The 14,665-nt window shown below is 48.5% G+C and overlaps 5 protein-coding genes across 5 annotated transcripts; 3 read left to right on the top strand and 2 right to left on the bottom strand.

Moving 5' to 3' along the window:
* Nucleotides 1–2,176: 2,176 nt before the first annotated feature.
* MRS44_013745 (uncharacterized protein) lies at nucleotides 2,177–3,295 on the top strand (the record flags this gene model as incomplete). The annotated part of the gene is made up of 3 exons (XM_046277091.2): nucleotides 2,177–2,270; nucleotides 2,327–2,492; nucleotides 2,557–3,295. 3 exons carry the CDS (start codon nucleotides 2,177–2,179, stop codon nucleotides 3,293–3,295), a joined length of 999 nt encoding a protein of 332 aa, XP_046128829.2.
* A 199-nt stretch (nucleotides 3,296–3,494) lies between these two features.
* On the top strand, nucleotides 3,495–4,085 carry MRS44_013744 (uncharacterized protein; the record flags this gene model as incomplete). The annotated part of the gene is made up of 1 exon (XM_046274099.2): nucleotides 3,495–4,085. The coding sequence occupies one exon, from the start codon at nucleotides 3,495–3,497 to the stop codon at nucleotides 4,083–4,085; it is 591 nt and encodes a 196-aa protein (XP_046128830.2).
* An 886-nt stretch (nucleotides 4,086–4,971) lies between these two features.
* On the top strand, nucleotides 4,972–5,700 carry MRS44_013743 (uncharacterized protein; the record flags this gene model as incomplete). The annotated part of the gene is made up of 1 exon (XM_046277092.2): nucleotides 4,972–5,700. One exon carries the CDS (start codon nucleotides 4,972–4,974, stop codon nucleotides 5,698–5,700), a length of 729 nt encoding a protein of 242 aa, XP_046128831.2.
* A 6,273-nt stretch (nucleotides 5,701–11,973) lies between these two features.
* On the bottom strand, nucleotides 11,974–12,570 carry MRS44_013742 (uncharacterized protein; the record flags this gene model as incomplete). The annotated part of the gene is made up of 2 exons (XM_065617198.1): nucleotides 11,974–12,247; nucleotides 12,311–12,570. 2 exons carry the CDS (start codon nucleotides 12,568–12,570, stop codon nucleotides 11,974–11,976), a joined length of 534 nt encoding a protein of 177 aa, XP_065473270.1.
* A 281-nt stretch (nucleotides 12,571–12,851) lies between these two features.
* MRS44_013741 (uncharacterized protein) lies at nucleotides 12,852–13,823 on the bottom strand (the record flags this gene model as incomplete). Its single annotated transcript, XM_065617197.1, has 1 exon — nucleotides 12,852–13,823. One exon carries the CDS (start codon nucleotides 13,821–13,823, stop codon nucleotides 12,852–12,854), a length of 972 nt encoding a protein of 323 aa, XP_065473269.1.
* Between the last annotated feature and the right edge of the window lie 842 nt (nucleotides 13,824–14,665).

The raw sequence follows: 14,665 nt of genomic DNA, 5'->3' as shown, positions 1-14,665 counted from the left end.
AACTCCTCTAACTCCAATAGTCATATAAAGCAAGCTAATATACTTTTGCACTTATACTATACTATGCCTCTTATTAGAAAAGCTCGTATTCTTATAAGGATTAATATCCTAGATCTTATTAAGAAATAAAAAGAACTTTATTATACTTATTAAAATAAATTATTAATATTTTAATAGAGAATTAAAATAAAATCTTTTATAGATTAAACTTTCTATACCCGTCATATACTTCCAGAGTTCCCGAGGTCATATGGGGCGAGGTCCGGACTACAGGGCTTCACGCACTCAGGAGATCAACAAAACTTGCGATAACTAAGCGGCGGTGGATAAAACATACCAAGCAGGGGAGCAGCCTCATCGAGTTCGCTTGAAGCACCCACTAACGGTGGGAAAACTAGACCGTGAATAGTTTAGTCAGCGGCCTTCCCGGTCAGCAGGTGTGATCAGTAGCATCAGCGTCGCACAGCCCCAATGAATCAGGATGCTAAACTACTTCCCTTTTTGGAAGTACGGGCAGCTTCATCTTCGCCAGCTCAGAGTTCCCATACATTTCACCCCATATGCACTGACTTGGATCACCTTGGCCTCGCTCGAATTGCATGGGTCTAAGGCAACGAGGGTTACAATGGAATCGTACACGATGCTATTGGTTTCCCTGTGCCCACCATAACTGACTAAGCGGTGACTTTAGAGTGGGGCTTAATAGGCGCACGGGTACCCGTGCGCCTCTCAGGCCCCCTTGGAAGCCCGACCAGAGTCACCCGACCGACTTCAACCTCCCTCGCCGATCGGTGAACTCACTGGAGGGCCCGTAATCACAGGACTGTGGATTGACTTACCGGTACTGTGATTTGTAACCCTCCTATCTTGTTCCTTGGCTCACAGAAAGTAGGATCGGATTGACAGTGCCAGTGAACACGAAAGGTCTGCTGGATGAAAAGTTACCGTCACGCAAATACGCGATCGGCTTAGCCAACAAGGAGGAGAAACAGCCTGGTGAGACATTTTGAAGACGAAATAATACGCCAATATCTTAATTTCTTGGCCTGGAAAGACCTTGACAAGAAAATCCCGCCTCTCGTCTGAGTCAGATCGGGTTATCGGAGTACGGGCATCATACGATCGCATATCGCACATGGATGAATAAAGCCCTGGAAAAGCTAGATTACTTCTTAGGTAATTCCCGGAACTTGCCATGAGTAGGTTGCCTGAGCTTATTAGTTGCGGTGGGATCATATTTCGCCGAGCCTGACGAGCGGCAAGGGCTCTTCGGCTGAAGCTGACGTCTAGGGAACCTGGGTACCCCGCAAAATCCCACGCGTACACCCGAAGGCAGTGCAACGGTGAGCCGAACCGCTGTCCGGGGTTGGACCCATGTGACTTCCATCCGAGTCCGGAGTTTGTAGCTCGGGTGAGGGTACCGAGTTGCATAACGATCCCTACTAGTATGTAGAATTAACTTTGGAGGGATCATGAAGATGGTTAGAGAGCAGTCATATGCCTAATGACGAGGTCTGCCATCCGGAAAGGGCTGATCCTTCACGCAGCACAAGCCAGAAGATAGGTGGTCCCGGCTTCCTGCAAGGGTCGGATAGCGATTGCCGTCCCCTTTCTTGGCTGAGATGCTCAATACGACCAAAGGCCTCGATTTGATGATCCTAGAACGCCCTGCCGGCCTTAGTCTCCAAATGTTGATCGCTGCATACCGGCGCCAAAAGCACCTCGGTTTCCCGCCCCCGGGAAACCTCAACACCATGATCACGGTTCCTCAATTCCGATACCAGAATAGGCATCTCAAGTAAACTAAGCATCCGGCTCTCGGCTGGATCTGGCAACGTTCTGAGAACCATTGCCCCTGTCTAACCGGAGTTTGCCAAGCGTTGTAGGAGTCCATTGAACCCCGCTCCGCGAGGACGACCTTTGCTTTACACATCCTCGGATGAGAAACGCACGCTGTGTGAACGACGTTATTTGCTTGTGAATCTCTATGCCTGATGAATTGATAGTAACTGACCTCAATACGAGACGCTTCAGCATGTGAATATCGAAGTGAGCGTTCTCCAAATTGTATAAAAAGCCACGTCGTTGTTGTGTAATCAGAAAACTTCAGCACACATCATCCTCTTCAGATCGACAATCCAACTCAATTGACTCTCTCATTGAGACCTCTGTCATGATGCTCGTCCTATCTCTTATTTCCATAATTGCCTTTACGGCAGCTAGCCCAGTGCCCTCTGTTGATGAGAATACTCGGGTACTTGAGCATCGAGGTGAGCAAATTGACCGATATGAAGCTCCAACGAATACGAGCTAACATATAGCTTAGCTGTGACAGTCACGACACAGGATCTGTCAAACTTCAGGTTCTATCTCCAGCATGCTGATGCTGCGTATTGCAATTTCAATACGGCAGTTGGCAAACCAGTCCACTGCAATGCCAGGAATTGCCCTGACATTGAAAAGGACGCTGCTATCGTTGTCGGATCGGTAGTGTTAGTCAACTGCCCCAAGATCACGAACAGCAACATGAGGACCATGACTCACAAAGCTTTCCAGTGGTACGAAGACGGGCATCGGTGCCTATGTGGCAACTGACAACGCTCGTAAGGAGATCGTTGTCTCTGTACGTGGCAGCATCAACGTGCGAAACTGGATCACAAACTTCAACTTTGGTCAAAAGACCTGCGACCTTGTTGCTGGCTGTGGAGTTCACACCGGCTTCTTGGATGCTTGGGAGGAGGTTGCAGCCAATATCAAAGCTGCTGTCTCCGCAGCGAAGACTGCAAACCCGACTTTCAAGTTCGTCGCTACCGGACACTCTCTCGGTGGTGCCGTCGCTACTGTTGCGGCTGCGTACCTGCGCAAAGACGGCTTTCCTTTTGACCTTTACACCTACGGCTCTCCAAGAGTAGGAAATGACTTCTTCGCCAACTTCGTCACTCAACAGACGGGCGCTGAATATCGCGTCACACATGGTGATGACCCCGTCCCACGTCTTCCTCCTATCGTCTTTGGATACCGTCACACTAGCCCAGAATACTGGCTTGACGGTGGCCCACTTGATAAGGACTACACCGTGACCGAGATCAAGGTTTGTGAGGGCATGGCGAACGTTATGTGTAATGGTGGCACGATAGGTCTGGACATTCTTGCGCACATCACCTATTTCCAGAGCATGGCCACTTGTGCACCAATCGCGATCCCATGGAAGAGGGACATGTCAGATGAGGAGTTGGAAAAGAAGTTGACTCAGTATAGCGAGATGGATCAGGAATTTGTTGAGCAGATGATTTAGGCCATGGAGAGAATTGGTCTATAGTCTTCCTTACCGGCAAACAACTGGTAAACGACTTTTAGACTTAGTGTCAAAGTTGGTTCTTGAAAAACATATCTTCTTTCTTACTGGCATGAATTGGTAGAACACTATTTAAAATTCAGCGAGCACAAGTTTTCCTTCCTTATCTTAGGTGCGTTTAGATGCAGCACTAGACCTTATGAAAAGCCCCGACGCTTCACTGTGTGCACTGATAACCACAAAGGGCTCTATGGTTAATAACCCTAAAAGTGTAAGGATAAATGGATATCTCGTCCCCTCCCACCTTCGCAGGGAGAACACCGACGAGTCACCTGCGACTACCACGGTTCACTACTGGCGTACGGAGCAGAGCCAGGAGATCAGGCAGCCAGAGGTCGCGGCCGAGACCAACTGGCAACCAGCTACTGTTTCTAGCCACTCAGGGTATTCATCCTCTCAGCCCATACTCCCAGAATTGGACCTCTCAGACATGGAATTGGATCTCGAGTCGTCAGGGATCTCAAAGGGCCAGCAACACAGTCAACCCGTGCCCGGTACCTCAACACTTGGAAAGTCTACTCATGAAACGGAGGAGGAGACGTCTGATTACGAGCACGACTCAGACTCGGACGATGAAGATGATGGTCGTCCCATTCACCCCAGCGCCATGCGCCTCAACGCTCAGGATAATATGTACTCACCGGCGCAGTGGGAAAATGAGGAGGTTGACTATGAAGGATCGCAGTATTACCGACGAACTGCGTGTTGGCGATGCAATGTGGGAAAATGATGGGGGAGATGGATGGAGTGACGAAAATTAGGAGGACCAGCAGGCTGGTTTGGTGTAGTATGGTGGCTTATGGAGATATGATAATGGCATAGACTACAATTACGATCGAATATGATGGAGATTATTACTTCTGAATACAAGTAATAAATATCTAATCCTATAAGTTTTCCGGCTTGCTTAGCATCTAGGAAAGAGACTGCATTTATCGATAGTTACGTGTCTGTCTTTTCAATGGTTCTCGGATACATAAAGCAAATTCTAGAGCCATGTCAGAGGGGGCTAAATTTATGGTGAATCGATTGTCGTCTCTTCCCTCTTCCCCCGTAACTTGTGGAAGTTCCGGGGGGCTTTAAATTGCAGTGAAAACAAGAACCGCGAGTACGCTTGGAGAAGTGAGATGGTCGGCCCCCCCTTCGTCCTGTTGTTCAAAAAAGGTGCGCAGCGCCTAGGCATCCACGAGGCCAGTGTCTCAGCGAATGGGCTCCGAGGGGGGGGTTTAAGTTTGCAGTGAAGCGTGTGTTAGCTTACATTACAATTGCGTGCTAAGGTAGGCACTTCAAAGGTGCTCTGGTGTAGGATTGTTTTCGCAACAGCAAAAGAGTTCGATATTCGGGCCAAACGGCTTTTGCTATTGCACCAATATAATCTATATTAATCCAGCCGTATTGATTAAATTGACATCCTCTTCAAGTCTAGATATCCCACAGCCCATGCCGCAGGATCAACGGTTGGCATTGTCTCCATCTTGGGTAAAGTCGATTCGTGTTTATGACTCACACCGATGGATAATCCACACAGAGTGGAACCAGGTATAATAGCCAAGAAAGCCAACCAGTTCATGAGCTTCAAATCCCCTCTCTTGAAGCACCGAGAATTTTCTATCGCCATGGCAGATATCCAAGTCGAACCCGTCACGAGCCCCGAAGACCTCACCGAGGCCTTTGCCTGCATCGCCGCCGCTTTCGGCCGCCAGACTCGCGATGGCTTCTGGATCGCCATGAACCCCGGGTGGGAGACGCCTGCTGGCGAAGCTGCTGGTATCAAGCGCCTCGTTGACAGCTGGTCTTCGGTCACGCGAAACCGCGACGGGGACCTTAACACCGTCTTCCTCAAGGCCACTCTCCCCGACTCCGACGGTCGCCGCGTTATTGGAGGCTTCGCTATTTGGCAGCAGTGCTCAGTAGTTGAAGGCTACGGCGATCCTCAGCCTGAGGACGTTAGCAAGGTCATGGACTTAGAGACTCTCTACCCCGGAGATGAAGCTGAGCAGCGCTACCTCGTCCAACTGGACAGCTCGCTACACGGGCGTCGCATCGAGGTCATCAAGGAAAAGGCCACTGCATCTCCGCCAGCCGTCATGGTGTTGGACCTCTGTGTCGTCGACCCGGCTCATCAAAGGAAGGGCATCGCTCAGCGGCTAGTGCAATGGGGCCTTGACGAGGCCAAGCGTCGGGGCGGGTTGGAGGCCATCACTGAGGCATCGAGCATGGGACGCAAAGTATATATTAAAATGGGGTTCTATCCAGAAGGCGATGAGACTGTCTATCATGTTGACCCTGAGTTCAAGGACCGCGATTTACCATCAAATCTATTTATGCGGACGGGTAGGCAATGAGGCAGACGACACGACATAGACCAAAGAATCACGAAGCGAATATAGAGCATATTCAGCGAGAGTCCGATGCTTCATTCATCCATGACAGACATTTCATAATCAGGCTATGTACCAACAAGGTATCACTCACATCTCACCAATTTTCACCTCTTACAGCGTATGCGACTTCACCTTCAGCCCCTCTGGCAGCTTCCAGTGCGTCTTGACTGATGAAGCGAATAATTGTCGGTAATATTAAAAGGTCTAGGTTACATATGTCTGAGAGGAACACAGCACCTTACATAGTATCCACATCCCAGCCACCAGCAGATCGGGTGAGCGTTACGTGCACAGCCGGCTGTGCAAATAAGTCCACGTGATCGGCGCACAGGTCCTGTGTGCTCGGGGCACAGCCCCCCCTGTCGGCAGGCTAGGGGCACAGTCCCTTGACTAAGCGTTTCCTTCTGTCGCACTGAGCGTGCTAAAAGGATCAAAGGTCAGGTAATCGATAATAAGCAGCAGCAGTGTGTTGATTGATTGTTGTCTGAGGTTGTCTCTTGGTGCGGGTACTCCATCCCGCAGAGCTACTTAAAGCATACGGCTAGATTACTAATGCAGTTGTTTCATGAGGCCGTGAAGATCATGCTGTTGAGATGAGCATGTTGTATTGATTAAAGAAGAAGAAAGACTAGCGCGAACCAGCGAAAGCTATAGACAAGAAGACATCCACATCCCAGCCACCAATGGATCGGAATAGCCATTGATCCGTCAAAGCAACGGATCTCAACACATGCCTACCCTGCGACACCTTCCGTTGAATCAGGAACTGACTGAATACACCAACGCATTTAACAGAGTCGATTACTACCTTTCAAATATGATTGCTGAAATGGGGGGGTGGGAGAGAGTTATCCAATCCAAATTTACACAGCTACGGCAACTAGAGGATACTCGACAGCTTTTGTACCAAGTGATCGTCTAATACCCATTACTTCCAACAATGATACAGTCTTCTGTACGCCCACGAGCTAAGTGCAAAGCATCTTGTTCCCTACTGTCCGTTTCGATTCTCCCCCCCAAATATCTTTGACTCCCCCTTCTTCTATTCGCTAAAGGATCGTCTCCCATCTCCTCGGCAACCTGTGCTTCAACTCGCTCATCCTCCGCTTTACTCCAGTCCAAATACGCCATCATCTCTTCTTTCGTCCAATCTCTTGATCCTGTTGACGTGACACAGCGCTTGGACATCTGCTTGTAGTCCAAGCACCACTCGTAGCTCGGCTTGTCATACCTTAGTGGGAGTCCCATTACCCTGCGATATTGTTGGTTCGTCTTGATGCTGCCAGCCGGCTGCGCTGCGTACCACGCGCTCCTTGCGGCGACATATCGTCCATATATGGCCTGTGGCGAATCGTACCTCGGTGGCGATGGCGATGGCGGGCCAGGCAAAGGAGATGGTTCATGAACAGGGGATCCGCGCCGCCGAGAGGCGCCGCCGGTCGAGTCTTGCAGGATCCCGGTCATAGTCTCTGGCTGATCAGCGAGGGCTGTCGGTGCCGTTGTCATTGCCGATGCTTCTGTTACTGCTAGTGCCTTTGCCTCTGCTGCTGCCCCTTTCCAAAAGCTCTTGATGCCGCAAGGGACATGCCTTCGAATTCATTTGGTGACCAACTTCATGGCATCTACTACATTTTGACGGGGCCTTCGCTCTTGCCTTTCCTATAGCCTCAGCGGCCTCAAAGGAGCTCGGTAGTCTTCTTGTGCTTGATTTTGGCAAGTTCGATACGGCGGGCCTTGCATCTATTCGAGCGCGAGGCTCAAGAAGCAATTATTGCTGCCCTGAGCGCTTGAGGTGCCAATGCTTGTGGAAGTGCTCAAGAAGAAGAACTTTGCCTTGTTCTTGCAGAGTCTGAAGTAAGTGAGCACAAGGCAATCCCAGTGTTCGCATAAAAACGCCAGTGCAGCGGGGCAGGGGGAAGTTTTTATCTAAAAGCCGCTTTCGTTGCTCTTCAACCTTCCTCAACGCCTCAAAAGATACCCAGCCTTGAACAGCGCTATATAGAGCTATACGAAGCTCAATTAGTTGTCGAAGTTGCTGCTGGGCTTGGTTTGACTGTAGCTGATGGACTTGGTTGGTAACAGCTCGTGTAATGGCACCCCAAGCCTCAAATAAATCTAGTGTAGACGTATTCAAATAGCTTTTAAGCAGGCTATGAATACCCTCCACATGGGAGGTAACAACAGTACCAAAGTGGAGATGTTGATCAACCCAAGCTTTTACAAGCTTCTCCTTGTGAGGGTTTAGCCACGTTGCATGCAAATATGCAATCTCATTGGCGTAGGCGGGTAGATACCGCTGCTCAAGCTGCTGAACCCGTTGATCGAAGGTTATCTGATCAGCTGATTGAATGATCGAATGCCACTGGTTATAGAACTCCTGCCACCTAAGAAGCCCTGCCTCCATTATCTTTGGGTCCGTCCGGTATTGAATAAAGGCTGGTCGACAATAAGCAAGGACTGCCTTATTGGCATGCCAAAGGCACAGCAGAAGGACTGCAGAAGGAAAGCAGATAGCAACTGCATTTATACAAGCTAAAGCGCAGTCTGTAATAATGACAGATGGAAAGCTTGTATTGCAGATCTCACATAACGACTTCAGTCGTTCGAGAGCCCATAGGTAGTCTTGTTCCTCTTCGCCGCTGAGGAATGCAAAGGCAACGCAGAATGATCGTTGACAGGCATCAACGCCGATGATGTCCAGAAGCGGCATGCCATATCGGTTCGTCTTATATGTGCAGTCTAAAAGAAGAAGGTCGGAGTACGCTTGCAGATACGCAAGTGAGTCAGGATGAGCAAATAAAACCGCCGTAACCCTGCCTTCACTATCCACCTGCATACGATTCCAAAAAAAAACCCTCTTGGTCTAGTTGGTTAATAAGAGCATGCATTGTATTTTCGCCAAAGCAAGATGATCGTCGAGCTTCTGCGATACTGTTCGAGATATCCTTCTGGGTTGCAATGGAATTTGAATGTTGCCGCATATAGGTCCTGATCTCCTTTGAGCTGATTCCAGCCTTTGTAAGATTGCTAATTGTTGATTTGTCGTCTTTTGAGAGCCTTCGTAGAACAGGATGGGCAGTCGGGTGGGTGCTTGGCGTATGGTTATGTACAGCATATTGACTATCCGATCGATGTCGTACAACCCAGCCAGATGCGTCCGGTAGTTCCTTTGCGATGACAGAGAATGTGGCAGAGAGTACTTCGAGTGCAGGTTGCCCGAACACGGCTTCTTGAGGCGCTTGGAGGCCGACGGGCACGATCGCAAGTGAAGTATACTGTAAGCCTCCCAGACTTGCTTTTGTTGGACCTTCCAGTAACAAAGGCATAGCCTCGTGGCGATGCCCAGTCATTGATCGCTTGGAATAGATCATCTCTGGATGCATATGTATGCTCAGGAGGTAAGCAGTCTTCCGGAAATTGATCCATTGAGGTTGATTGATGACATGATGCAGAGGTCAGGATAAAGATGCTTAACCCCTGAAAATTGCTCCCTTGGAATTGCGTCAAGATGGATGCTTAGTCAAGGGACTGTGCCCCTAGCCTGCCGACAGAGGGGGACTGTGCCCCGAGCACACAGGACCTGTGCGCCTAGACGGCGCCGCGCAACCCTCTCTTCATCAGAGAGGGGGGCATCATAACCTGTAACTGCGTCACTGCTGTAACTGCCTTGCGCACCGTAATTGCCTCATTTCTCCACGAATTGAAGTCTGAATAGCTTTAAATTAAAGACCGAATTTATTTTTAATTGAAATTAACCATGCCTCGATTTTCAGCCAAAGAAAGCGCTGCTGCGGCGCGTGCGGCGCATGCGTATCTATCCGGGCCATCCACGCTACTGATAACTCGGGCGAACCCCTCCCCAGGCAAATATAGTATCAGTGATACCGCCGCGCTTCACTACGTAAATGCCGCCCTGGCTAAGAAATATATATATCTATTAAAAGCTGGGAAACCGCTGCCTTCTGATTCCAAAGGAGGGACACCGTTAGCGCTGACTGGGCCGGAAGAACGGGCTTTGGTGACCTTTATCCGCTTAGTTAAAAGGAGCGCTTTTGCTATATTAGAAACCTCCATCCGTAACTACGCCAGTTTCCTTCGGGGACACCGATTTGATAACCCACAGCCCCTTGTATCGGTATCGTGGGTACGGAGGTTTAAAAAGCGTCATCTAGAGCTTCAATAAAAGTCCCTAAAAGTCTAAGAAGTTACCCGTGCCGCCGCCGAGACCAATATATAACACATCGATAATTAGTTTAAGGAATTCGACGCCCTAATAAGCACCCTTAGTATCTAAAAGTATGATCTTTGGAACTTTGACGAGACCCCCTTATAAATTAGGTGGGTAAATGGTAGCCTTAAGCTCTTTTCTACCCAGATGAAATGAAACACATAGATGACTATCTTTTAGCCCGGGAATAAGGAGTCTTTGATGTCTATTAATGCCGTTAGTGCAGCTAGGAGGTTAATTCCTTCGTTCCTAATACTCATGGCGAAGACTATTAGAGGAATATACGCGGGCTGATATTGACGAGCGGGTTGTCCTCACTTTCACTGATACGGGTTATAATAACTCTCATCGAGCTATCTAGTGGCTGCAATACTTTAATCCCTGTTCCTTTGCCGCTAGCGAGACTTTCGCTGGATCCTTTATTAAGGAGTGATTTGGCTACCTAATGACTATCACGAAGTCTTAGTTTGACAAGGAATATGCGTTTAAACCTCGTTACCAAGTCAAGAAGGCTCTAACCTCGTACCGGCTCCTATTAATGAACTTCTTTTCCGCTCATGAGGACCCTAAATTTATATAGTATTATAGAATGTTTGATATTATCCCGTACCGCCTCCCAAGTCACCTGAGTTATCGTCTATAACCTCTTGACGTTAGCGTTTATTAATACCTTAAAAATGAATAGAAATACGCTCTTAGAGACTTTATGATAGCCGGCGGTCTATAGATCTCTCGATTTGACTTTCTGAACCAGTGGAATTGTATGTATATAGCTGCCTTTAAGGCCTATTATATATATATTGGCTTTAAGAAGTCAGGCATTTTCCTTATTAACCTAGAAGTTATCCTAGGTCTACTCCGCCGGCACGCTAAAGAGCGAGAAAAGCCGCTATTCTTAGTAAAATTAAATAGAGATAAGGTAACCCCGAGGAGAGTTAAAAAGTAACTCTTTGATCCCTCTGTTCAAAAGTCTATATCCCTCCTTAATATACTAACGAGGAAGGTTATCTGGCATACTAAAGCATATATTAATCTCGCTATTATGACGCAAAAGTCATATAAGAATACCCTTACGTTATAGAAGGAATATATATGACTCAAGGGATGCCACACACGAAGTCAACGCTAAATTAAGGGCGTAAAAGATGGAGCATTTACTATAGGAGAGTTAAAGCATATAGTTAAAGTATAAGACCGAGAGGAGCAGAGACTGGAGCCAAAGAGGCTAACTAGGCAGTAAAATAATGTCCTCTAGAACCTTCATGACGATAGCTAGCCGCGTCTCTGTGGCGGCGCAGTCGTAAAAGCAAAGCTGGAAAAGGCGGCTGACCGCTAGAGAATAATATCTAAGACGGAAAAGGAGATCTTAGAGAACCATCGGCGCCTTTGGATTAAAGCTGATAAGGAAAAATGGGACTTCTACTATTAAATTTGGGGCCGGCACGTTCTTGAAGCTATTCCCGAGGCCGCCGACTATTTAGCCGACCTTAATAAGGCTATAGCCTTGCGAGGTCAGCTAGATAATATACCTGAAGATGTGCTCTCGGTATTATCGGGAGACTTAACGCCGCTTTTGCCCGGCAACGAGGAGGAGGATTATGACGATATTAAGGTCATTATGAACACGTAGATCGAGGGATTCACACAAGCCGCTTTAACGGCCGGAAGAGGGGATTATTTGCCTGAAAATAGCGATCAAGAAGAGGATCTATTACGCCAAGAAGATTAGGGCGGATTTAGCTATGATCGCGTGCCTAATAACTACTCGGATGACGAGAGGGTCGAGGCGTGCATTGTGGTGGCCAGGATGACAATTCCCGTGCCGCAGTCGCGGGCCCGAGACTAGGCATCACATTCACTTATACATAATAATGTAGGAATAGCTTCAAGAAGGCTCAAATTATTAGAATCAATTGATCAGATAAAGCGCTATCTATTGATTATATTTTTATTGAAATTGGACCTTATTTGGTGGAGAAATGAGGTAATTACAGTGCGCAAGGCGGTTATAGCAGTGACATAGTTATAGTAGTAGTAGTAGTAGTATTTTTATTACGCCCGGGGAGAACGGATCTCATAGGGCCAGTGGCTACGCTAAGCTGTCTTCGCTTCTCCGCTATTCCTCCAGACCACCCAAAAGAGCCCCACTCTTCCTTCCAGCTCGTCTCTTTTCCAGCCCCGCTTGCTTGACTCTGCTTGACAGGCCTGCTCGAAGGCCGATTTCTCCAAGTGTTCAGCATCCTATCCCCAGCAGCTGAAGCATGGTCTGTCAACATGAGGCTGTTCAATGTTAGTAGTCAGCTGTAGTGTTGGTGTTTAGTATGTTCTGTTTCCCTTTTTCACCTCAGTCTTCCCGTCGCCATTGCAAACTTTACCGCCGCTCGCACCGCCTTCAGGTTAGGTGTCCATTTCGGTCCGTCCGACGCTGACTTTCCACCAAGGAAGTAGGAAAGGTTTCCCATCATGCTTTGTCCAGCTTGTCGCATGACTTCACGCTCCGTCTCCCATCTCGTGCATCGGAACAGAAAGTGTTCCATCGTCTCTGGTGCTCGTCCGCACTCACACATGTCCGATTCGGCGGTTCCTATCTTGCACAGGGACATAGTTATAGGTTGTGATGCCCCCTCTGTGATGAACAGAGGGGCGGCCTATCATTAGTCAGCCCCCTGGGTAGAGGAAAAAGAATGACGCGCCTGGAATCCGTTGAGAGCCAGCTAAGACTTTTTAAGATTTACTAGAAGCATTCGAAGGGATAACTATGATAAAAGGAATGAAATTAAAGCCATGGGTCTAATCAGCTAGAAATTCATTAGTCCTGGCAGGCTCTTTGGGGCTTATGTGGGAACCCTTGGTAACCACAAGCACAACCCTCATATATAGACCTCTAAACTCCAATTCTCTTCAGGGCGTTCAAGCGACTCTCCTGTGACCGCTTATACCAGCTTGTGATCATAACCCCATCAAATCCGTGTGGCAGTCCCGGCCAAAGGTGAAGCTCAACTTCGACATGATCGTTAGCCAGTCGTCTAGCGTACTCCAAATCTTCATCTCTAAAAAGATCCAATGTTCCGACCTCAATGTAGGTGGGCGGTAGGCCCCGTAAGTTTGTGGCCCGAGCCGGCGCTACATAAGATAAGGTTTGCGCATCGTTTCCTTCTCGAGCCTTTCCGAGGTAGGCATCCCAGGCGATAGTGGCCGTAGTCGGTGTCCATGACATGAATTTGACACTGGGATCGTCTTGCTCGACTCTCATTCGATCATCCAGCATAGGATAGATAAGGATTTGCTTGGCAATAGGGGGCTCTAGCTTGCGGTCCCTGGCAAGTAGGCAAACGCCTGCAGCGATACCTCCGCCCGCACTATCTCCGTGGACGGCAATCCTGGTAGGGTCGATGTTAAACTTAATAGCAGTTTCTAAAAGGTGCTGAATAACCGCATAAGCATCTTCAACTCCAGCTGGGGCTGGATGCTCTGGCGCCAGTCGGTATGACACTGCGAAATACGGCAGATTCGTATTGGCAGCTAAACGAGCGATTTGCGGTGCAAAGAGCTTGACGCTACAGGCTATAAAAGCCCCACCGTGAAAGTAGACTACAGCTGGTGTAGGTTCCTTTGAGGCTAAGGCTTCTTCGGATGCAAAGCGGGTGTACTCGATCTCGACTCCGTCATAGCTCTTGATCTTGTACATGGTTTCGGTCACACCAGCGGGATATGGAGAGTTGCCGATGACTTGGCTTATGATGTTATTCGTATTGGTGCGAATCTCGGTAACAGTCTTTGCAGATGCAGTTTTACGACCCTTTATGAAAGGCTCAATAGCCTTAAAATATTCAGGATCATATCTGAGACCAGTCATAGTTGGAAGTCCGATGTAAGGAATGGTAATTTTGAGTGGATTAGGGTGCAATGGTTTATTGCTTATTCTTAGCTGGGCATATTAGCGAGATTTATATAAGCACTGATGTGGGAGTATCGCGCTCGGAGTTAAGCATCTAATGCTCGTGTTTCGTAGGATTCTGAACCACTTCGTAGACCCGACGTCCGAAAGTGGGATCCAATGCCATTGTGCGCAAGTGCCCCGGCCCCGGCCCCGGCGTTTAAGATTGGCGAAGTAGCGAGCCGTCAACCTGGAATAGCCTGAATTGATAACGCCAGAGTGGGATTGCCGACATTTTAGGGCAGCTTTGTTAGAGCGGTCATAGCCGAGAATATGGATAAGAAAGCAAGCCACTTATCTTTTTACAAGGGCACTCAAAATTGTGATAAGGAAAAAGATTTTGTGCGCGCTGCTTCAGGTAATGTATCGATCGCGGATAAGTTCTTCATCCCATGCCCGGACCCATTGGTTTTAATCGAGTCTAGATTCCGCGAGGATGAAATAATAACGCACAATCCCCTTGCTGGAAAAAGTCAAAGACCTCCGCCATCAACATCCAGGCTGGCGATCAATTCAATTCCATCAATTTCGTCCTCGCGTGGCGTTGCGTTGACAGCTTAGTGTCCCGACCCCTCTTTCCACACGTCCCCCTTCCACGCACTACTTGAGGGGGCCTGGAGATCGGCCCGGCAATTCCGTGCTTGGTCTTCCTAACTGCGTTGTGCCCGGAAGACCAAGTGCAACAGAAACCAAGCACGGGGAACCGGACCGGTCTCTAGGCCCCCTCAAGTAACGGTTGAGCTGGCGTCAGCGCGAATGGT

This window comes from Fusarium solani, assembly GCF_023522795.1.
Source record: "Fusarium solani strain SB1 chromosome Unknown bctg00000009, whole genome shotgun sequence".
Lineage (NCBI taxonomy): Eukaryota > Fungi > Ascomycota > Sordariomycetes > Hypocreales > Nectriaceae > Fusarium > Fusarium solani.
The sequence above is the reverse complement of the archived record's forward strand: the minus strand, read 5'-3'. Positions and strand labels throughout refer to the sequence as shown.